Raw genomic sequence first — 21,941 nt, forward strand, 5'->3', positions numbered from 1 at the left:
GTAGAGGAACAAACAGTAAGTCCTGGACGACAGCTCGCCAGCAGACAGTTGGCGATGAGGAAAGTCCAAGCTAGTGGGGTGAAAGTGGGGAAAGACAGGGAGAGGACAGAGGCAGACGAGGTCCAGGACCATCCAGATGTGCGAGATTATCCCATGCAAGTGCAGTCGTCAGAGAGACTGACTTCCACCAGCCCTAGCCAAGTCCTGAAAGCCCCGCCTGAGTCCACAGCTGTATCTGGCAAAGCAAGTGAGGAGCCCAGGGTTGAACGTCCCCCTCAGCCAGGACCTCATCTGTTAGACAACGAAGAGCGGATCCATTCTGTTGATGAGCCAGTGACTGATATTCGGCTCAGAGCGAAGAAAGACGACGGTTCCTCAGCCGGTGTTGAGGTGCAAAGGCCAGCTGCTTCATGGAGCTCTTCAGGAGCAGCTTTCAGAGGTATGGCGGAGACTAGGACTGATGGTCTTCACGTTTGGATCCAGTCTTTCTTCGTCCAAACATTCTGCACGGCAGAGGAGAAGCTGTCTCCTGCGGTTTCCAGAGGCCTCTTTTTTCCTCTATTGTCGTGTTGGACGGTGTTTTTCTGCCTGTCTCTGACACCTGTTTATTCTTTGAAGAACCCGAAACAAAGATGCCGAAGACCCCTGCACGGACTGCCGGAGCTCCTGAAATGGAAACGAAAGAGGAGCCAGCTCGACAAGGTACCACATTCCAGAATGCAGTCAGAATCTCCTTGTCCTTAACTATGGCTGCTTGGCGTCATGAAGTCTTGTGCTGAATGAGGAGGCAGCCATATTTATGGTGGAGAGAGACCGCGCACAGATTCCATGGTGCGCGGTTTGAATCCTAACCTCTCTGTCTGTCTTTTCCTAATCTCTTGGCACCACCACATGGTGCTTTCTCTTACACCGCTCCGACAATCTTCCTCTCAAGGTGCCGGTGAACAAGCACCGCTATCTAGAGCAGACGTTAGTCTGGGAAGGAAAGCTGGAGTTGGTGAGCCATCTGTTACTGACGGTTCCCCAGCAGTCAGGCCAAACCTTGGAGGAACATCCAATAGGAACGCAGTTAACACGTGTGACAGAACTAACCAGACCAAAGGACCTTCTCAACCTCCTGTTTCTTTCACTGCTTGTGAAGAACAGAGAGAGCCCTTGCAGGTTTCATCTGACGCTCCGCTGACCCAGCAGGTGGAACAGCACGAACACACTGAGACAGATGGCAGGGAGGCAACAGGAATCACTTCATTAGGTCAATGTGCTGCGCTGGACTCGACCCAAGACAAAAGGGAACTGGACCCAGAAAAGCATTCAAAGCAACAGCGAAGCAAAGTGATGGAAGAGGGAAAGACCTCCCCTGACGCTTCAGCACTGGTCCTCTTTGAGTCTCAGGAGGTCGAGAAGAGTTCAGCCATGCCAACGATGGATGTGGTGGGCTCTGGATTAGGCATTAAATGTGTCAAACCAGACTCGGGAGGAGTCAAAGGTGAACTGGATCAGGACTCCCCTGAAATGCGTGAAGCAGATGTGTCGTTCAAAGATGGTGGTCCAACGATACCTTTGCATGATGCACCATCACAGAAAAAGATTTTCGAACAAGTGGTCACGGCCTACGAGTCCTCGGGCGAACGAGAGGACCTCAAACACAAACTGGCGAGTGAAATGCCACCAAAGGTCAAAGATGAGCTCTGTGCAGTTCATCTCTCTGAAGAGGCAGAAGTTCAAAGCGCTGTGTGGTCTGGTGCTTCAGGAAGCTCTGCCTCAGTGGAGGAGCCTGAGAAGGTCCAAAGACCCTGGCGCAAACTTCCCTGCTCCTTCCCTGCAGGTGGAGCTGTTGCCGGGACAGAAATGATGCATGAGCTGGTAGAAGCTTCTCCAGTTGAGCGTCTCGCGTCATTTCTCGATATTGTGGCCACAACTTCAGGACCAAGGACGTCTGTCAGATCCGGTCACCTGGCTCAGGGAACAGAAGCAAAGAAGGATCCACGGATGAAAGTCCCATCGGCGCAACACCCAGATGTTTCAGGTGAAGCTGTTCGGTCAGACAGAAGTCCAGGCAGCTCTGGTCAGGCTCCTGAGGAGACACCATCTCTACAGGACCATGCGGTGAGGACATGTGATCTGGAGACGCCAGAGGAAGTTGACTTCATGTATCCAGCAGAGGAACACGCAGCAGACGATTCGCCATCTGTTGAGCCAAATGTCAGACAGACGACTCACAGGCAGGTGGCAAAGTTGTCTGAGACTGAGATCCCAGCAGGTGTCCTGCCACACCAGAAGAAGACGCATGAAGGTGAGTCACTGATGGAGAGTCCAGAGGAGAGCAAGTCCGTAGTTGAAGTTCAGTCAAAGACGACCAGAGTCAGAGAAGAGCTGGGGCCTTTCATTCCTCTGTTGTCGCCCGTGAAGAAGGCGGAGAGAAGACCTCTGCGTGTTACGATGGACACCACGTCGTCAGAGGAGCATCTCGTAGGTGCAGCAGATGAGGCTCGAGATCAATCTGTGTTGAAAGAGTCCAGACGTGCAAACGCAGCTCAGGTGACCACAGCAGATCTGGACCTCAAGGGCAAAGGTCAGAGAACAGCGAGAGAACCTGATCCAAAAGTGCTCAGGGAAATGTTGGAATGGGAGCCTCCTGAAGGTCATGATCAGAAAAGTTCTCCTTCACTTGCCCAGACCATCGTCAAAAGCAACTCTATCAGTTGGAGACAAAGACGTGGTCATGGACCTGAAGACCTGCAGGTGGAAGGCGGCAAAGAAAAGACTCAATCACTTGCAGAATTGCAAGTGAAGAACGAGGCAGCTGCTTCATCAGAGCAACCAGGAGATAGTTTGACACGACAGGCCGAGCTAGTACCTGCTCAAGCATTGACAGCAGACCTGGACAGAAGAGCTGTGGAGAGGAGCGACTGGGCTCCAGCACTGGTGGTGAAGCGAGGTGCTGAACGGCAGGGAACCAATCCAAATCCTGCCACTGAGTCAGCAAGTTCACAAACAGCTCCTTTGCTTCTTGAAAAGACACTTACAGCATCAAACCCCTCAGTGGGCAGCTCATCGTCTGAGAAGGGGACAGAGACGGAATCGGACCTGAGACCGGCTGATGCTGTTCTCCCAACAGAGATGTGCTGCTGGGAGAACAAGTCAACAGCAGTGCACCCTGAAGTATCTGCCCCAACCTGCGGCGGGGTGGACGCAGGCGCTGCTCGCACGTGTGCCGACCCCCTGCCAGAGAAGAGCAGCGCAACGTGTCCAAGCTCCCGGACGCACCCAACAGTCAGAGATGCCTCTGCCGAGGCTGGTGATGTCAGGCTCAGCGAGAGGGAAAGAGGAAAGAGCACATATGTAGCTGAGCGCGTTCCAGCTTTAGACGAACGTCGACATGAGCCCACATCTGTCCAACTGCAGACCGGAGAAAGTCAGGTCTTCGACACCTCGGACGTCTGCCCTGGCTTTGGTGGACTGAGTTCCTCCAAAACTAATAGCCCTATGAAGAAGTCAGACAAGTTTGAAGATGAGAGAGGACAAACATCTGCAACACAGATCCAAACTGGAGGTGGACGTGTGAGTGCAGGTGAGACAGGAAAGAATATACGAAGGCATGTTGTTGCTGGAGAGGTCCCAAAGAAAGGCGGAGGGGTTTTGGTCGCCAGTGAGGAGGAAGTCTGTGAGACGCAACAGGAGCACCAGGGCGGAACTGAAACTGAAGCTCCAGCTGCCAGGGACTTGCTTGGAGTCAGGGATGAGTCTCTTCAAGCTGAAACCCAACAGTCAGGGTTATCCAGGCATCAAACCGCCAACAGGAAATCCTGTTTTGCTCCAGATGATCCGATTCTGTTGGCACATGAGAGCAGTGAGCCAAGTTCCTCACAGGCTCAAGACGCAACGTCGAGGAGCCTGCACATGTTTCCCACCGCTGGAGAGAGACTCACACTATTGCCCAACAAAAAAGGATGCACTGAAGCAGCATTTGTTCGGGTCCTGTCACCTGCTGAAGTTTCACATCCAAAAGCACAACAAGTCACAGTGGAGCGAGACCAGCTCAAAGTCCAGACCTTCAGAGCGTCTCCCACATCAGAGGACAACATGTCTGCAGCTTGGCAGGAAGAACCCAACAAAGTCATTGCCCAAATGGAGCAGACAGGTCGGCGCCATAGTCCGAGTCAGCTGAAGTTTTCTGAACCCGAGGAGCCAAGGGTTACTGAAGCTAGGTCAAGAACATCAGCTTGCACCCATTTCATGACCAGCACGGAACCTTGGTCCCAATATGCTGCTGAAAGTGGTCGAAAGAAAGTAGAAATTGAGCCTGCAGAGCAGCCATCCCTGAGCAAGGATGAAAAACCAGCACTGGTATCTGTTGAGAGATCAAGTGTCAAACATGACCTTCCTCAAAGAACTCGGATTCTCGAGGCAGAACTGGAGGAGGAGTCTTCATACTCTCCAGAAAGAGGCAGCAAAGATCTTCTGCTGTTAGACCAGCGAATCGGTGAAGCTGGACAAGCAGCAAAGAGAAAGAAAGACAAAAGACTCTTGAAGGTGTCGTCAGTCAAAAAAGCAGAACGGTTGGATGAAACTGCAGCGATCGCTCCAGCTGAAGGGAAGCTTCCGGCTGGTGCAGACTCTTCTCCTGCAGAGGTTCTGGCTCACGCGTATGTTGCTGCACCTTCTTCTCAAGAAGTAGTCAGAGAAGTCAGTGGAGAGAGTGGAGCAGGAGCTGTGTGGTCTGGTGCTTCAGGAAGCTCTGCCTCAGTGGAGGAGCCTGAGAAGGTCCAAAGACCCTGGCGCAAACTTCCCTGCTCCTTCCCTGCAGGTGGAGCTGTTGCCGGGACAGAAATGATGCATGAGCTGGTAGAAGCTTCTCCAGTTGAGCGTCTCGCGTCATTTCTCGATATTGTGGCCACAACTTCAGGACCAAGGACGTCTGTCAGATCCGGTCACCTGGCTCAGGGAACAGAAGCAAAGAAGGATCCACGGATGAAAGTCCCATCGGCGCAACACCCAGATGTTTCAGGTGAAGCTGTTCGGTCAGACAGAAGTCCAGGCAGCTCTGGTCAGGCTCCTGAGGAGACACCATCTCTACAGGACCATGCGGTGAGGACATGTGATCTGGAGACGCCAGAGGAAGTTGACTTCATGTATCCAGCAGAGGAACACGCAGCAGACGATTTGCCATCTGTTGAGCCAAATGTCAGACAGACGACTCACAGGCAGGTGGCAAAGTTGTCTGAGACTGAGATCCCAGCAGGTGTCCTGCCACACCAGAAGAAGACGCATGAAGGTGAGTCACTGATGGAGAGTCCAGAGGAGAGCAAGTCCGTAGTTGAAGTTCAGTCAAAGACGACCAGAGTCAGAGAAGAGCTGGGGCCTTTCATTCCTCTGTTGTCGCCCGTGAAGAAGGCGGAGAGAAGACCTCTGCGTGTTACGATGGACACCACGTCGTCAGAGGAGCATCTCGTAGGTGCAGCAGATGAGGCTCGAGATCAATCTGTGTTGAAAGAGTCCAGACGTGCAAACGCAGCTCAGGTGACCACAGCAGATCTGGACCTCAAGGGCAAAGGTCAGAGAACAGCGAGAGAACCTGATCCAAAAGTGCTCAGGGAAATGTTGGAATGGGAGCCTCCTGAAGGTCATGATCAGAAAAGTTCTCCTTCACTTGCCCAGACCATCGTCAAAAGCAACTCTATCAGTTGGAGACAAAGACGTGGTCATGGACCTGAAGACCTGCAGGTGGAAGGCGGCAAAGAAAAGACTCAATCACTTGCAGAATTGCAAGTGAAGAACGAGGCAGCTGCTTCATCAGAGCAACCAGGAGATAGTTTGACACGACAGGCCGAGCTAGTACCTGCTCAAGCATTGACAGCAGACCTGGACAGAAGAGCTGTGGAGAGGAGCGACTGGGCTCCAGCACTGGTGGTGAAGCGAGGTGCTGAACGGCAGGGAACCAATCCAAATCCTGCCACTGAGTCAGCAAGTTCACAAACAGCTCCTTTGCTTCTTGAAAAGACACTTACAGCATCAAACCCCTCAGTGGGCAGCTCATCGTCTGAGAAGGGGACAGAGACGGAATCGGACCTGAGACCGGCTGATGCTGTTCTCCCAACAGAGATGTGCTGCTGGGAGAACAAGTCAACAGCAGTGCACCCTGAAGTATCTGCCCCAACCTGCGGCGGGGTGGACGCAGGCGCTGCTCGCACGTGTGCCGACCCCCTGCCAGAGAAGAGCAGCGCAACGTGTCCAAGCTCCCGGACGCACCCAACAGTCAGAGATGCCTCTGCCGAGGCTGGTGATGTCAGGCTCAGCGAGAGGGAAAGAGGAAAGAGCACATATGTAGCTGAGCGCGTTCCAGCTTTAGACGAACGTCGACATGAGCCCACATCTGTCCAACTGCAGACCGGAGAAAGTCAGGTCTTCGACACCTCGGACGTCTGCCCTGGCTTTGGTGGACTGAGTTCCTCCAAAACTAATAGCCCTATGAAGAAGTCAGACAAGTTTGAAGATGAGAGAGGACAAACATCTGCAACACAGATCCAAACTGGAGGTGGACGTGTGAGTGCAGGTGAGACAGGAAAGAATATACGAAGGCATGTTGTTGCTGGAGAGGTCCCAAAGAAAGGCGGAGGGGTTTTGGTCGCCAGTGAGGAGGAAGTCTGTGAGACGCAACAGGAGCACCAGGGCGGAACTGAAACTGAAGCTCCAGCTGCCAGGGACTTGCTTGGAGTCAGGGATGAGTCTCTTCAAGCTGAAACCCAACAGTCAGGGTTATCCAGGCATCAAACCGCCAACAGGAAATCCTGTTTTGCTCCAGATGATCCGATTCTGTTGGCACATGAGAGCAGTGAGCCAAGTTCCTCACAGGCTCAAGACGCAACGTCGAGGAGCCTGCACATGTTTCCCACCGCTGGAGAGAGACTCACACTATTGCCCAACAAAAAAGGATGCACTGAAGCAGCATTTGTTCGGGTCCTGTCACCTGCTGAAGTTTCACATCCAAAAGCACAACAAGTCACAGTGGAGCGAGACCAGCTCAAAGTCCAGACCTTCAGAGCGTCTCCCACATCAGAGGACAACATGTCTGCAGCTTGGCAGGAAGAACCCAACAAAGTCATTGCCCAAATGGAGCAGACAGGTCGGCGCCATAGTCCGAGTCAGCTGAAGTTTTCTGAACCCGAGGAGCCAAGGGTTACTGAAGCTAGGTCAAGAACATCAGCTTGCACCCATTTCATGACCAGCACGGAACCTTGGTCCCAATATGCTGCTGAAAGTGGTCGAAAGAAAGTAGAAATTGAGCCTGCAGAGCAGCCATCCCTGAGCAAGGATGAAAAACCAGCACTGGTATCTGTTGAGAGATCAAGTGTCAAACATGACCTTCCTCAAAGAACTCGGATTCTCGAGGCAGAACTGGAGGAGGAGTCTTCATACTCTCCAGAAAGAGGCAGCAAAGATCTTCTGCTGTTAGACCAGCGAATCGGTGAAGCTGGACAAGCAGCAAAGAGAAAGAAAGACAAAAGACTCTTGAAGGTGTCGTCAGTCAAAAGAGCAGAACGGTTGGATGAAACTGCAGCGATCGCTCCAGCTGAAGGGAAGCTTCCGGCTGGTGCAGACTCTTCTCCTGCAGAGGTTCTGGCTCACGCGTATGTTGCTGCACCTTCTTCTCAAGAAGTAGTCAGAGAAGTCAGTGGAGAGAGTGGAGCAGGAGCTGTGTGGTCTGGTGCTTCAGGAAGCTCTGCCTCAGTGGAGGAGCCTGAGAAGGTCCAAAGACCCTGGCGCAAACTTCCCTGCTCCTTCCCTGCAGGTGGAGCTGTTGCCGGGACAGAAATGATGCATGAGCTGGTAGAAGCTTCTCCAGTTGAGCGTCTCGCGTCATTTCTCGATATTGTGGCCACAACTTCAGGACCAAGGACGTCTGTCAGATCCGGTCACCTGGCTCAGGGAACAGAAGCAAAGAAGGATCCACGGATGAAAGTCCCATCGGCGCAACACCCAGATGTTTCAGGTGAAGCTGTTCGGTCAGACAGAAGTCCAGGCAGCTCTGGTCAGGCTCCTGAGGAGACACCATCTCTACAGGACCATGCGGTGAGGACATGTGATCTGGAGACGCCAGAGGAAGTTGACTTCATGTATCCAGCAGAGGAACACGCAGCAGACGATTCGCCATCTGTTGAGCCAAATGTCAGACAGACGACTCACAGGCAGGTGGCAAAGTTGTCTGAGACTGAGATCCCAGCAGGTGTCCTGCCACACCAGAAGAAGACGCATGAAGGTGAGTCACTGATGGAGAGTCCAGAGGAGAGCAAGTCCGTAGTTGAAGTTCAGTCAAAGACGACCAGAGTCAGAGAAGAGCTGGGGCCTTTCATTCCTCTGTTGTCGCCCGTGAAGAAGGCGGAGAGAAGACCTCTGCGTGTTACGATGGACACCACGTCGTCAGAGGAGCATCTCGTAGGTGCAGCAGATGAGGCTCGAGATCAATCTGTGTTGAAAGAGTCCAGACGTGCAAACGCAGCTCAGGTGACCACAGCAGATCTGGACCTCAAGGGCACAGACATCATTGTAATGGAACTGCCAGATGACGTTGTAAAGAATGACTGGACAGTGGAAGAGAGTGAAGAGTCGATGGCTGATATCTCTGAGGAACAAAGACAGAGCGAACACAGAGAGCATGCTGACACCAAACTTGACTCACTAGTGACTTCTGCAAGGCCCAACAGTGAAGAGGTGAAAGACGTCAAACCTTCAGGGTCTGACGGACTTTGTGATAAAGTGTCAGAGGAGATGCAGACAGAGAAGGGAGCAGAAGATGCTGCAGAGACTGTGGGGAGTAAGACCTTACTCCACAGAGGTGAGGTTCAGGCAGGAGGTGAAATCGCATTTGTATCAGCAGCAAGTAGCCTGGAGGGGATTCCCAGCCCTGTTGAAGCCAGCAGCGAACCGTCAGTAACAGATCCACCGACAGTGAGGGGAGCAGAGGGGCGCTGGGTCGACATGGAGGAGTCTATCGCCCCTCTGGTGTCCAACATCCCTGTTGTCGAGCGGAGCGTGGGCGTATCCGCTCACACAGGAACTGAGGACCTCGACATCAAGTCGCCGGGAGCTTCTGGACCTCTGTCTTTTGTAGGGCCCGGGCTTTTGTCTGGAGGACCTGGAGGAGAACTCGTCATAGGTAGTCTCTCCAGCAGTTGATGTGCACTCATCGTCTGTATCACTCTTTTCGGGAGAACGCCATGTCACCGCACCCATTGTGTTTGGGCACTTGTCTGGAGAAGCGTCCAATCAGAAAACCTCTTTTTTTCTCACAACCTGTCCTGTCAACCATGTGTTCCTGTGCCTTTCCTTCTATTAACCTTGATGTCATGAATGTGATCTCGTGGCCTGTCTGTGGAACTTGTCCGGGCATGCTGGAGTGTCACATGTGCAAGTGTCAGACTGTAACTCTGTCAAAATGCTCTTCCAAAGAACCTGTGCCCGCGCTGGACAAAGTGGCACCAGTGAAACCTGCCGCTGGGACAGAAGGTACCTCACTTCACTCTCACACTCTCCAGACCTTCTTGACTTGTTGAATGCTGCTCTTTAGTTCTCTGAGTTCAGTAATGTGCCACACACTCCGCTGACTTACTGGCTTACTTGTTGTTCAAGAAGTCAGAGCTGCTGACAAAGTCTCCAAAGTCCCTGAAGACAAAACGACAAAAGTAGAAAGGAAGACGAGTCCTCCTGATTCCAAGCAAGGTATTTCAGCCCGAAACACTGAGAACAGAGGCACCACAAGCTGTGAAGCCCCTCAGCAGAATCACAACTGCTAATTCTGTCTTCCGCTCTGTTTGATGCATCACTTCTGCGTTTTGTTATATCTTTATTCCGTCCCTCCTGTGTTCCGTCCCTCCTGTGTTCCGTCCCGTCTGTGTTCCGTCCCTTCTGTGTTCCATCCCTCCTGTGTTCCGTTGAATCTTTTTCCATCACTTCTGTGTTTCGTCCCTTCTGTGTTCCGTCCCTTTTGTGTTCCGTCCCTTTTGTGTTCCGTCCCTTCTGTGATCCATCCCTTCTGTGTTTCGTCCCTTCTGTGTTTCGTCCCTTCTGTGTTCCGTCACTCCTGTGTTTCGTCCCTTCTGTGTTCCGTCCCTCCTGTGTTCCGTCGCATCATGGTTCCGTCCCTTCTGTGTTCCGTCCCTCCTGTGTTCCGTCCCTCCTGTGTTCTGTCCCTTCTGTGTTCCGTCCCTCCTGTGTTCCGTCCCTTCTGTGTTTCGTCCCTTTTGTGTTCCGTCGCATCATGGTTCAGTCCCTTCTGTGTTCTGTTTCTCTGGTGTTCTGTTTGGTCTGTGGTCCTTCTCCTGCCGTGTTGGTGTCTGCTTTGGTGTTGTCATGAGACCAACAGCATCAACTTAATTTCTCACCTTCCACCCCATTTAACCTGAATCGATGATGTCACTCACCTTTGATGTTATTCTCTTGCAGTAGGTGAGACCAAGGAACCTGTCCAGGCACCTGGCGGCGTGAAGAAAGGTAGGACTCACTCTTACTGCAACTTTGTTGATAAATGTTGTTCTCAATTCTTTTGACACGATGACCTTCATGATGTCCAACGAGGGTCTGACATCGGCAAGGGCACGCGTCGTTGCTGTCTTCTTGCATGTTGAGATGATTTTTGTGTCAGACGCGCCTGTGCTTTCTATCCACGTGTTACTGTTTTGTGGTGTCGTCCTGTAACACCTCCTGTTTGCTGCCTCAGAACTGGCTCTTCCCAAAAAAGGTAAAGATGAGGTGGATGAGGGAGGGACCTTTGAGATTCCCACCTTGAGGAAAACCACTAGAGTGACAAGGGAAGTGGAAGAGGAGCAGCAGACTGTCCAACTGAAGAAGATTCCGTCAGTCACTCCCAAAGAGGCAGCAAAGGAGGAGAAGCCTCAGGCAGTCACCAAGACCACTGTGTTTAACGTAGAAGAGCTTGTGCACGAAGAAGAGACCTTTCAGATGGTTGTTGCCACCCGGAGAACTGCTGAGGAGATGCAACCCAGGGAGAGAGCTGAAACTGTCAAGAAACCTGAGGTCCTAACAGCCAGACAGGAAGAAAAGAAAGAAGGTCCCAAAGACTCTTGGGCACGGCAGAAAGGCCTTCCACCGGCTGAAAAACCAGAAGACCAGGTTTCCTTGAAGAAAGCTCCCAAAGCCCCAAAGCCGGGAGAAGTGGAGACTGCCGGTGTGGCATTGAAAAAGGTCAAGAAGCTCCCTTCAGATGACATTGAACCAGAAGTTGTTAAGTTGAAACCTTTCCAGAGGCCACAGAAGCCAGAAGAAGAACCAGAGAAGGACAAGAAGGAGAGACCAGATAAAGACACTATGGCATTCCAAAGGGGCGACAGAACGCCACATGATTTGGTGCCAAAGGAACCTGCCAGAAAACAAAAGGCTCCACTGGAGGAGAAGGAGATGCAGGCTGAAATATCAAAACCGGTCGCTGAGAAGAAAACTCCAGGCAAAGAGCCGATCGATGTCAGTGTTGACGCCAAAGTGAAGAGAATCCCTACACAAGAACAAGCGGCAGAGACCGTCAAACTGAAACCAGTTCCTGAACCTCAGAAAGACTATGAGGAACCAGAGAGAGAACCAGCAAAAGACAGTGTGCGAGAGCCAGCCGCTGTCTCGTTTCACCCTCGCACATGTCCAGAAGAGAAGCCAAGAGGTCATGTGCCAGAAGTCAGACTGAAAGCCCCTGAGACACCCGTGGCTCCTGGAAAAGAACTAGAGAAGGCGAAAGCAGAAGAACCTTGTCCAACTGACAAAATCCCTCGGCCCAGTGCTGAGCCCATAAAGAGAACCGAGAAGGTTCCTGAAGAACCAAAGGCCCTTAAGCTGAAGAAGGTAGTCACCCCAAAACCAAAAGAAGCCAAAGAAGAGGTTGTTTCGAAACCCATGGAGCAATTGAAGAAGGTAGAACTGAAAAAGACACCGTCTCCTAAAGTTGAGAAGCTGAAAGAAGCAGAGCCTGTTGAGAGAAAACTCAGCGTGGACAAGCTCAAAAAGATCCCCAAGCCTGTGTCCCCCAAAGATTCCATCGAAGCCATTACTCTGAAAAAAGTTCCCAAGAAACCTTCTCCTGAGGAGCCACCTAAGCCGGATGGGGAGAAGATTCCGGTGATGAGGGAGGTTTCTCCGGGAGCTGTGCAGATGAAAAAGATTGACACCCAGCCAGAGGAGGAAGTCTCCCAGGAGCAGTTTGACAGGGCAGAGGACGGGGAGGAGGAGGAGGAGGAGGAGGCTTGGGGCTGGGAACTGGTTCCCACTGATGAAGGGGAAGATGGTGCTCTGGAGGTGCCTGGGATGACCAGGAGAGGTGAGACACGGGACCTGACCTGGACAAACGTCATGCCCTGAATAACACCCATCGCCATGCCTCCATTTAATCTCCCTCATCATCTAAGTGTGACAGAGCCTCCTCTTCATCGCTGTCCTCCTCTTCGTCTCTTCTTTGTGTCGTGTCAGTCCAAGTGCGTGCGTTTGTTTGTCTTCATACTGTTCGGGTCATTTTCATCGTTCAATTCCGCAGTCGTGCGCCCGTCAAAATCCAATCACACTGACCGTTGAGATCTATTGAGCTCTCCCATCTTTCTCACAGAGGGCCAACCAGCCGAGGAGGCGGGACGCGGCCGAGGCCGGGGCCTCAAGCGTAAGTTGAGATTGACAAGCCAGTGAAAACAAGTGCCCTTTTCAGTTGAACAAACCGGACGCCCTTCGTCTTCCAGCCAAGCAGACCCCATCTCCAGGAGAAGGCCGGGGCCGTGGCTTGAAGCCCGGTGGCAAAGGCCCTTCACCACCGGAGGAGCCATTCGCCGGCTTCAAACTTAAGGCTGTTCCCCTGAAATTCATCAAGAAGATTCAAGACATCGTGCTGCAGGAGGCCGAGTCCATTGGTTCCTCTGCTGTGTTTGAGTGCGAAGTGTCCCCTTCCACAGCCATCACGTCCTGGATGAAGGATGGCAGCAACCTGCGTGAGAGCCCCAAGCACAAGTTTACCTCTGACGGCAAAGATCGCAAGCTGGCGATTATCGACGTGCAGCTGTCCGACACCGGTGAATATACCTGTGTGGCCAAGAATGCCGGGAAGGAGATCTCCTGCACGGCCAAGCTGATCGTGGAAGGTAGGACCTGGCTCCTTAGGCCACAGCCCAAAAGTGGAAATGAAATGCCATGGTCTCCTGCTGCAGAGCTGCCTGTGAAGTGGGTGAAGGAGCTGGAGGAGGAGACGTCAGCCATCAAGGGCCAGCCGGTGTACGTGACCTGTGAGCTGAACAAAGAAAGAGACGTGGTGTGGAAGAGAAACGGCGAGGTGCTGAAGAAGGCCGCTGGTAAGATTCAGATCAACATCATCGGTATGCAGCACGCAGTGACCGTCCAGAACTCCACGGAGGAGGACGCCGGCGTTTACACCTGCGAGGTTGCAGGCCAGGAGGACGTCAAGACCGCAACCAACGTCAAAGTCATTGGTAAGAGTCCCGGGTCGCTGGCACACACGCACAAGCCGTCGTGGGATGACTCATGACTGAATGACTCGCACTTCAGGGCGGCTACAGAGCACGCTGAACCACGAGCAAAGCCACTGTTTCAGTCTCACTAAGGAGCAAGGCTCAGTCTGCTCGACACAGAGGCGTCAGATATCTGTTTGCGCTTCTTCCTGACTCTAATGTGTCCAATCCCGATCCATTCTCTGTGTGCAGAGATAATAAAAGACTGGATCGTGAAGCCTCTGAGGGACCAGCATGTCAAGCCGAAGGCTGCTGCGACGTTCAAGTGTGAGCTCTTCAAGGACACTCCCAACTGGAAGTGGCTAAAAGGAGAAGCCGAGCTCACTCCGTCCGACAAAGTGGAGATGAAGGAAGACGGCAAAGAGCTGACTCTCACCATCAAAAACTGCCAGCCAGATGATGTCGCAGAATACGCCTTGGAGGTGGAGGGGCGCGTCTACACCGCCAAACTGACTCTCGGGGGTGAGAACGCCAACATGTCCCATTGCCTCTGACACTGTTATCAACATCTCCTGAATTGATTCCAGAGCGGGAGGCTGAGATCCTCAAGCCTCTTGCCAGCGTTGAGGTGGTCGAGAAGGAAGATGCGTCCTTTGAAACGGAGATCTCCGAGGAAGATGTCGCGGGCGAATGGAAGCTAAAAGGAGAGGTTTTGACAAGATCCCCAGTAAGACTTTTGCCGTCCTGATCTCTGTCGCGTCCACACACTCACGAGGTTGTCCCACAGACGTGTGAAATCCTGATGGAAGGTGCTGTGCGAAGACTGATTCTGAAGAACTGCCAGCTGGACCAGGCCGGCGAGGTGTCCTACCAGGCCCTCAACGCTGTGACCAGCGCCATGCTGAATGTGAAAGGTAAGTCAGCTGGTGTGCGAGGCTCTGTGCGGCGGGTTTCGAGGTCAGCCCCAGCTTGTGTTTGCGCCTGGGCCGCCTGATGTGTTCCGTCTGCACGTGTGCGAGCTCGTCTGCTCAGGAGCACCAGCCACCAGATGGACTGATGAGGACGAAACGTTTGTGGAAGATGTCAGTGTTGCTGGAGCTGCTGAAGTTCCTGTGTCTGCCCACGTTCTGTCGTCTTGTCCCTTGATGTTCTGTGCTTGTCTCCGTTTTTCAACCCAGAAATGGAGATGGGCTTTGTTGTCCCGCTGAGAGACGTTTCTGTGCCTGAAAAGAAACAGGCCAAGTTTGAATGCTCCATCACCAAGGATGTCCTAAAGGTCATGTGGTATAGAGGGGCTGACATCATCACCCCAGACCAGAAGTATGACATCATCGATGATGGAAAGAAGCACATGCTAATCATTAACTGCTGTGAGTTTGAGGACGAGGATGACTATACCATTGAGGTCTTGGGGAAGACCTCCACCGCCAGACTGACGGTGGAGGGTAAGTGCCGGGGTCTACAGCAGGACGAGCGCTGGGTTCCTCTCACTCACCCGAACGTCACCTGTGCGACCGTAGGTATCAGGCTGAAGTGTATCTCGCCGATACAAGACCAAACAGTCAAGGAGGGCAAAACCGCAGTGTTCCAGCTGGAGCTCTCTCACAAAGAGGTCCCGGTGACCTGGTTCAAGAACGATGTGAAGATCCATCCCGGCAGGACCGTCTTCATTCGTGCGGAGGGAGCGAAGCACCTTCTTGAGTTAAAGGATGTGACTCTTGACGACACTTGCCAAATCAAGGCAGAAGCCAAAGGAATCCCCTCCATGGCAAACCTGACCGTCATAGGTACCATGGAGATGAGTGTTGTCTGTCTCAGTGCCTGCGTCATGTCTTCTGTCCGTGTGGTGTCTGTCTTCCACCTTCCAAATGTTCTTGGAGAATCATGGAAGGTTTCCCCCCACAGAGGGCGATGCCTACTTCACAGTCAAGCTGCAGGACTACACTGCAGTGGAGAGAGACGATGTGCTTTTAGACTGTGAGCTCAACAAAGACGTGGAAGTGGTGTGGTACCACGGGGAGGCTGAAGTTAAAGCCTCCAAAGTGCTGAGCGTTAAAGCGGAGGGTAAACGCAGAGCGCTTCTCATCAAGAAAGTTGGAGACAAGGACAAAGGCCAGTACGTCTGCGACTGCGGCACCGACAAGACCGCGGCCACGCTGCACATTGAAGGTAAAAGCCTTGGCCTCCTACCATTAGTCGCCCACTGCTGACCTGAGCGCTTGCGAACCCTGTGAAGCGAATCCATTCTGACCTGCGGTCTTCCGAGTTCTTGTCGGACGCAGCCTGAAGCGCTGCTCATTCCCAACCCGTGTTTGTGTTGAACCCAGTCTCGCATGTTATAGCTCGCCATATCAAGGTGGTGCGCCCTCTGTATGGCGTCGAGGTGTTTGATGGTGAGACGGCTCGATTTGAGGTGGAACTGAGTGAGGACGACGTCCGCGGCCAGTGGAAGCTGAACGGAGAGGTCCTCAGCGAGTCTCCTGTACGTCTCTGAATCTTCCCACGCCTGTCACTCGGCCACCATTTCATGAACTTTCGTGGGCCGTTCACAGGATGTTGAGATTGTGGAGGATGGAGCCAAACACACTTTGGTCTTGTACAACTGCAAGGTTCCCCAGTCGGGGGAGGTGACCTTTGCTGCCGCCAGTGCAAAGTGCTCGGCCAAGCTGAAAGTGAAGGGTGAGCCCTCCCTCCGTACAGCTTCGCCTGGACCTCGCCGGCTGGGTGACCCGTCACTCGGCCGCCTAACCCGGTGGGCCCCAGGGATTAACTGTGCCTCTGAACCAACAGAGCTGCCGCTCTCGTTCCTCACGCCACTCTCAGATGTTCACGTCTATGAGAAGGAGGAGGCGCGGTTTGAGCTGGAAATTTCTCGAGCGCCGAAAACCTTTCGATGGCTGAAGGGGTCGCAGGAGTTACAGAGTGATGACAAGTTTGAGCTGCTGCAGGATGGAACCAGACACACGCTTGTCGTACAATCGGCCAAGTACGAGGACGAAGCCAAATACATGTTTGATGCTGAAGATCAGAGGACGTTTGGCAGGCTGATCATCAAAGGTAAATGGTCCTGCGGTTGATTTCCCGTCTCTCCAATATTTGCCGAGAGCCTCCCAGCGCCCTCCCTCTGCAGCGAGAGGAGACCTCCAGATGTCTGTCTAGCAGTGTTGGCCTCGGGGCCCGCTGGGCTCTTGAGTGGATGGAGGCTTCGGGCAAATCCGTGTCACCTGCAGCTGCTGGACTCCGGCACACCTGCTCAGGTGTCTTCTGTGTTGTCAGGTATCCGCCTTGAATTTCTCAAGCCAATAAAGGATGTGACAGTGAAGGAGCGAGAGACTGCGCAGTTCAGTCTCCAACTGTCACACGAAGGGATCCCAGTGGTCTGGTACAAGAACGACACGCGTCTGCACCCCAGCAAGGTGGCGCACATGTCAGAGGCCGGCCGGCTCCACACCCTGGCCTTGAGAGAGGTCACCATGGAGGACACGTCTCTCATCAGGGCCCAGGCCATGGACAAGTGCTCCGAGGCCACGCTCACTGTGCTGGGTCAGTACTGCCACTCAGGGGGTCACTCTGGGAAGGCTGACGTGCGAGACAGGTCTGCAGGTCAGGAGGAAGGTCTAGCTCTCAACACCATTGTACAATCTCCCCTGCAGAGGGCGACCTGTACTTCACAGTCAAGCTCCAGAACTACACGGCTGTCGAAAAGGACGAGGTGATATTGTCTTGTGAACTCAGTAAGGACGGTGGCAACGTCACATGGTTCAAAGATGGAACGGAACTGGTTCCGTCCCGGAATGTTGTGCTCCACGCTGAGGGCAGGAAGCGCACGCTGACCCTGAGGAAGGCTGCAAAGAAGGACATGGGCGCGTACAGCTGCGACTGTGGCACCGACAAAACCACAGCCAGTCTCAACATCGAAGGTACCTGCAGCGCCAGGCGGCCAGTGAGCCCTGGTCCCCGCTGGTCACCGCTCTTCCATCATGTCCCAGTGTCTGTCCGTCTGTCCGTCTGTCCGTCCGTCCGTCCGTCCGTCTGTCGGTCGCGTGAATGTGTGAGCAGCAACCTTGGCATCCCCCTCATCTTCATGACCCTGAACACGGCATTGGAATGCAGCGCCATGCTCTGGTCCGCTTGACTAACATCTTCTCCCCCTCACAGAGCGAGACATCAAGGTGTTGCGGCCACTCTACAGCGTGGAGGTGACGGAGACCGAAACAGCCAAGTTTGAGACAGAGATCTCGGAGGACGACCTCCATGCTGTCTGGAAGCTGAAGGGGGAGACGCTGCACCCATCGCCCGTAAGATTATGAGCAGTTTTGTTCTCAAGCCATGGGACCCTGACGCGTCCCTCGGGGTCACATGGGTGGGGGTTCCACTGGGACAGACGCTGCAGTGGTGAGGACGGATGTTTCTGTCCCACTCTGACATTGAGACGTCATGTCATCTCAGCAGAAACACCCTGCATTGGTCATGAACGAGCTGAGTAAATACGCGCTGTGCTGTGTGTGTGTGTGTGTGTGTGTGTCAGGAAGTGGAGATGAAGGAGGAGGGAAAGCGCCACACCCTGATCCTGTTCAACTGCAAAAAGGAAATGGCGGGAGGCGTGGACTTCTCTGCTGCAAACGCCAAGTCTTCGGCTCACCTCAGAGTCAAAGGTGAGATGGTGTTTCAGTGGCAGACTGGGGTATTGAATCTGACACCAGAGAGTTGCTTCGGAACTCCTCCACAACGTCCCTCCCTCAGGTGTTCGCCCAGTGGTGTGCTGGGACTTGGGGCCTCGGGGTCTTGTAGTAAATACTGCATGAGCTTTGTTAATCCAAAACTTCCCCAGAGTAGCAGACTCTTGATTGACAGGAGCAGGTAGACGCCCCTCCCCCAGCGCTTCAGTCAGAGGTGGGCGCTCAGCCAATCAGGTCTCCCGGTTATTTTGGAAGAGCCAGGCCTTATCTAGAACAGAGTGGCAGTGATTGGCAGGAGGGAGGTCCCGACCCCGTCCCTGACTGGCCTCTTCTGCTCTTGTACAACTGATGGCGGGTCCCATGCTAATGAGGAAGCCCCCAGTGCCAAGCCGGGGCTGGGTGTCTTCACTTGTCCTGAGGGCTTCCAGCGGCCTGCCTTCAGCTCCAGCACACCATGAGGATTAGCCACTGAGGATTAGCCCGTCGCTCTGGGATTTTGGGGGGATCCGTGCAGAGGCGCTGACTAACCATGTCTTCTCCTCAAGCTCGAGTCATCGGGCTCCAGAGGCCTCTGAAGGATGTGACTGTGACAGCCGGGGAAAGTGCCACCTTCCAGTGTGAGCTGTCCTACGAAGGCATCCCTGTCCAATGGTTCCTGGGGGGTACCAAGCTGGAACCCAGCGACAGAGTAAGTCCTCCATCTTTTGGTCCCATAAAAGCCTTGACTTCCTGTCCGCCGCTTGAGCGTTTTCACAATCTTCCTGCCTCTGCTCGTCTTCTTATAAGGGCCTGTGGGTGGAAGGTTCCAGCTGAGCATTCGATCCTGTTTTCAGTCAGTGCAGGAGACTTTTCCGCCCTGCCAGCGTTTCTCCGGGTTATTTTTAACCTCCACAGGAGGCCGCAGCTCAGAGCAGGTGGCAACATTTGCTCCTCACTTCACAGCGGGAGCCGTAAACTGCAGCTCCGACCGGAGACGGCAGACTTGTTCCCGCGGGCTTGGACTGTGTTAGACTGAGCACCTTTGTTACGTGCTCACATGGTTTTCTTCTTTCATCAAGGTGTGAATTCACCGAGCAGTCGTGATAAAAGTGGCCGCGTGGTGTCAAAGGTCAGCAAGCCAAAGTTGGGGGGAGGGGGGGCGGCGCAGCTGCTGCTGTCAGGTCTCAGCTGACTGCCGCTAGAAAACAAGTTCAGAGATGAACGCTTGGACAAGAAGTGCGCCTGCTGCTGTTAGCACACATTAGCTTCACTTGCCTCGGTGGCAGAATCCATCCGGTCGCACTCGCTATGAGACGTTTGAAAACGGAAAGTAAGGCCCTGCGATGCACAACGTCCACGTGACGAACATCTGCCATGCACGCACACGATTGCGCAGAAGAAGGTTCACACTTATGCGCGCTTCTAAAAAGTTCCCCCTCCGACCTCTAGGTGGTGCTGAAGGCAGAAAATAAAGTCCACAGTTTGACCCTGAGGGACGTTCAGCTGAACGAAGCCGGACAAGTGACCCTGAGCGCCAAAGACTTCCAGACCGATGCAAACCTCATTGTCAGAGGTGAGTGCGGAGCTCTCCGGGATGCTGATCACAACGTCCTCTACACCAAGTGACGGTTGCGTGCGTCCCTTCAGAGCCGCCCGTGGAGTTCACCAAGCCCCTGGAGGACCAGACGGTGGAGGAGGAGGCCACTGCCACGCTGGAATGCGAGGTGTCCAGAGAGAACGCTGAAGTGCGATGGTTCCGCGATGGACAAGAGATCCGCAAGACCAAGAAGTATGAGATGATTGTGGATGGACGCAGGAGGACCCTGCTCATCCACGAATGCACCCTGGAAGACGCGAGGACGTACACCTGCGATGCCAAAGACTTCAAGACGTCCTGTTTCCTCAGTGTCGAACGTGAGTAGAACCAGACTGACCAACATCAGACAGAGAAACGGCAGCATGGGCTTTCATATCCGCGCCTCACCTGAAGACCTGAGGCGTTTAGAATGCGACTAGCTGCACCCTGTTTCTGGGCTCACTGAGTCAGACACAGATCTCGTTTGTCGTTCTGTGCGTCTTCAGCTCCGTATGCAGAGTTCACGAAGCCGCTGCATGACGTGGAGGTCCGTGAAAAGGAATCGGCCCGGTTCGAGTGCGAGCTCTCCAGAGAAGACGTCAAAGTAAGTGGGCCGGCTCCGGGTTCGCGACTGATGCTGAGGGCTAATGTCCGTCTCTGCTGCCGCGCAGGTGCGCTGGCTGAGGGAGGGCAGCGAAATACGGAAAGGCAAAAAATACGAGATCTTGGCGCAGGGGCGGCAGCACGCCCTCATCATCCACAAGTCGGTGTTTGACGATGAGGCTGAGTATGAGTGCGATGCCAAAACCTCCAAATCCTCTGGCATGCTGACCGTCGTCGGTGAGAAGAGCCTCAATGGACCTTTTGCCACCAATCAAATGTGCTCGGTATTTGACCGTGCTTCTGTGGCTCCACAGAGGAGGAAGCCCGGTTCACCAAGAACCTTGCCAACGTGGAGGGGACCGAAACCGACAGCGTTAAACTCATCTGCGAGGTGTCGAAGGCCAGTGCTGACGTCACTTGGTACTGCGGCGACCATGAGCTGCCAGAAGGCGGCCGCTACGACCAGATCGTCGACGGGAGGAGAAGGATCCTGCTGATCCAGGACCTCAAGATGACTGATGCCGGACAGTACCACTGCAAGCTGAGTCCCAGCGTGACCACCTCAGGATCGCTCTCCATCAACGGTACGAAACCACAGAACTGCGACAAATGTCTGATGAGACTTGCTTTTGACGTGTGGCGCCCGAATCGTCCGCTTCTAAATCCTGCTCCACTGTCTTAAACGAGGCTCAGCAGGGACGATGTCTGGAGAGCCGTTCTGGGGGGCGTAGATTTGGAAACATGAAGTGGTCAAGTCTCTGCGCTCTTTGCTTCTGTCGCATTCAGAGCTCGCCGCCGAGTTCATCTCACGTCCCCGCGCTCTGGAGGTGGTCGAGGGCGAGACGGCAGAGTTCACCTGCTCCGTCTCCAAGGAGAGCCACCAGGTGGCATGGATGAAGGACGACAAGGAGCTGCAGGCTGGAGACAAGTACCAGATGAGCAGTGACGGGAAGAGGCGGAGCCTGATCATCAAGAGCTGCGAGCTGAGCGACGAGGGAGGCTATGTGGTGAAGATTGGTCCCACCAAGGCTAGCGCTGACCTCACCGTGCTTGGTAAAGCCCCATGACAGTCACTCACTTCTTGTAGTGCAAAGAGGGTGAGCGTTGCAGGTTTATCAGCCTCCGGTCGAAGGCCCCATCAATGGACCTCCACTGGTGGGGCCTTCAACTGGAGGTGCGTACAGGAGCTTCTGCTTCGGCTCAGGGGGAGCCTCAGGAGTCACTTAAGACCAGGTGGTCCTATCAGGATCTCCTGACTTGTAGAAGTCTCGGAGGAGTCGCCATGATTGCGAATAAAAACCAAGTGTCTTGTCTGCAGAAAAACTGAGGATCATCACGCCGCTGAAGGACACGGAGACCAAGGAAGGTCAGGAGGTGGTCCTGAATTGTGAGGTGAACACGGAGGGCGCCAAGGCAAAGTGGCTGAAGAACGGCGAGACCATTTTTGAGAGCAGCAAGTACGCCATGCTGCAGAGAGACAACGTCTACTCGCTGAGGATCAAGGACGCACAGAGGGACGACGAGTCCAGCTACAGCATCAACCTGAGCAACCAGAGAGGAGAGCAGGCCAAGAGCACCTGCAGCCTCGTCGTCAAAGGTCAGAGCTCACAGCGCCACAACGCTAATGTGCCGTCTGCCGAGAGAAAGTGCCGGGGTGTG

The 21,941-nt window shown here is 53.8% G+C and overlaps 1 protein-coding gene across 13 annotated transcripts in view; it reads left to right on the forward strand.

Annotated features, from left to right (window-relative positions):
* Positions 1 to 21,941, forward strand: part of ttn.2 (titin, tandem duplicate 2) — a 150,120-nt gene that overhangs the window by 53,895 nt on the left and 74,284 nt on the right. For 12 of the 13 annotated variants that reach the window (XM_053876224.1, XM_053876223.1, XM_053876225.1 and 9 more), the window contains 29 exons: positions 619 to 702; positions 9,448 to 9,504; positions 9,628 to 9,717; positions 10,441 to 10,488; positions 10,715 to 12,316; positions 12,599 to 12,649; positions 12,726 to 13,121; positions 13,188 to 13,466; positions 13,698 to 13,967; positions 14,033 to 14,172; positions 14,233 to 14,359; positions 14,624 to 14,890; positions 14,966 to 15,232; positions 15,351 to 15,614; positions 15,788 to 15,927; positions 15,998 to 16,124; positions 16,236 to 16,502; positions 16,722 to 16,988; positions 17,099 to 17,365; positions 17,604 to 17,743; positions 17,974 to 18,100; positions 18,670 to 18,812; positions 19,553 to 19,676; positions 19,751 to 20,017; positions 20,186 to 20,283; positions 20,351 to 20,519; positions 20,597 to 20,866; positions 21,069 to 21,335; positions 21,601 to 21,879. In XM_053876224.1, coding sequence (XP_053732199.1) covers positions 619 to 702; positions 9,448 to 9,504; positions 9,628 to 9,717; positions 10,441 to 10,488; positions 10,715 to 12,316; positions 12,599 to 12,649; positions 12,726 to 13,121; positions 13,188 to 13,466; positions 13,698 to 13,967; positions 14,033 to 14,172; positions 14,233 to 14,359; positions 14,624 to 14,890; positions 14,966 to 15,232; positions 15,351 to 15,614; positions 15,788 to 15,927; positions 15,998 to 16,124; positions 16,236 to 16,502; positions 16,722 to 16,988; positions 17,099 to 17,365; positions 17,604 to 17,743; positions 17,974 to 18,100; positions 18,670 to 18,812; positions 19,553 to 19,676; positions 19,751 to 20,017; positions 20,186 to 20,283; positions 20,351 to 20,519; positions 20,597 to 20,866; positions 21,069 to 21,335; positions 21,601 to 21,879 — 6,894 coding nt within the window. The remainder of the gene's footprint in view (positions 1 to 618; positions 703 to 9,447; positions 9,505 to 9,627; positions 9,718 to 10,440; positions 10,489 to 10,714; positions 12,317 to 12,598; positions 12,650 to 12,725; positions 13,122 to 13,187; positions 13,467 to 13,697; positions 13,968 to 14,032; positions 14,173 to 14,232; positions 14,360 to 14,623; positions 14,891 to 14,965; positions 15,233 to 15,350; positions 15,615 to 15,787; positions 15,928 to 15,997; positions 16,125 to 16,235; positions 16,503 to 16,721; positions 16,989 to 17,098; positions 17,366 to 17,603; positions 17,744 to 17,973; positions 18,101 to 18,669; positions 18,813 to 19,552; positions 19,677 to 19,750; positions 20,018 to 20,185; positions 20,284 to 20,350; positions 20,520 to 20,596; positions 20,867 to 21,068; positions 21,336 to 21,600; positions 21,880 to 21,941) is intronic. The other variant, XM_053876235.1, reaches the window with a different exon arrangement.

The sequence above is a fragment of the Synchiropus splendidus genome, chromosome 10 (genome assembly GCF_027744825.2).
Source record: "Synchiropus splendidus isolate RoL2022-P1 chromosome 10, RoL_Sspl_1.0, whole genome shotgun sequence".
NCBI classification, from domain to species: domain Eukaryota; kingdom Metazoa; phylum Chordata; class Actinopteri; order Syngnathiformes; family Callionymidae; genus Synchiropus; species Synchiropus splendidus.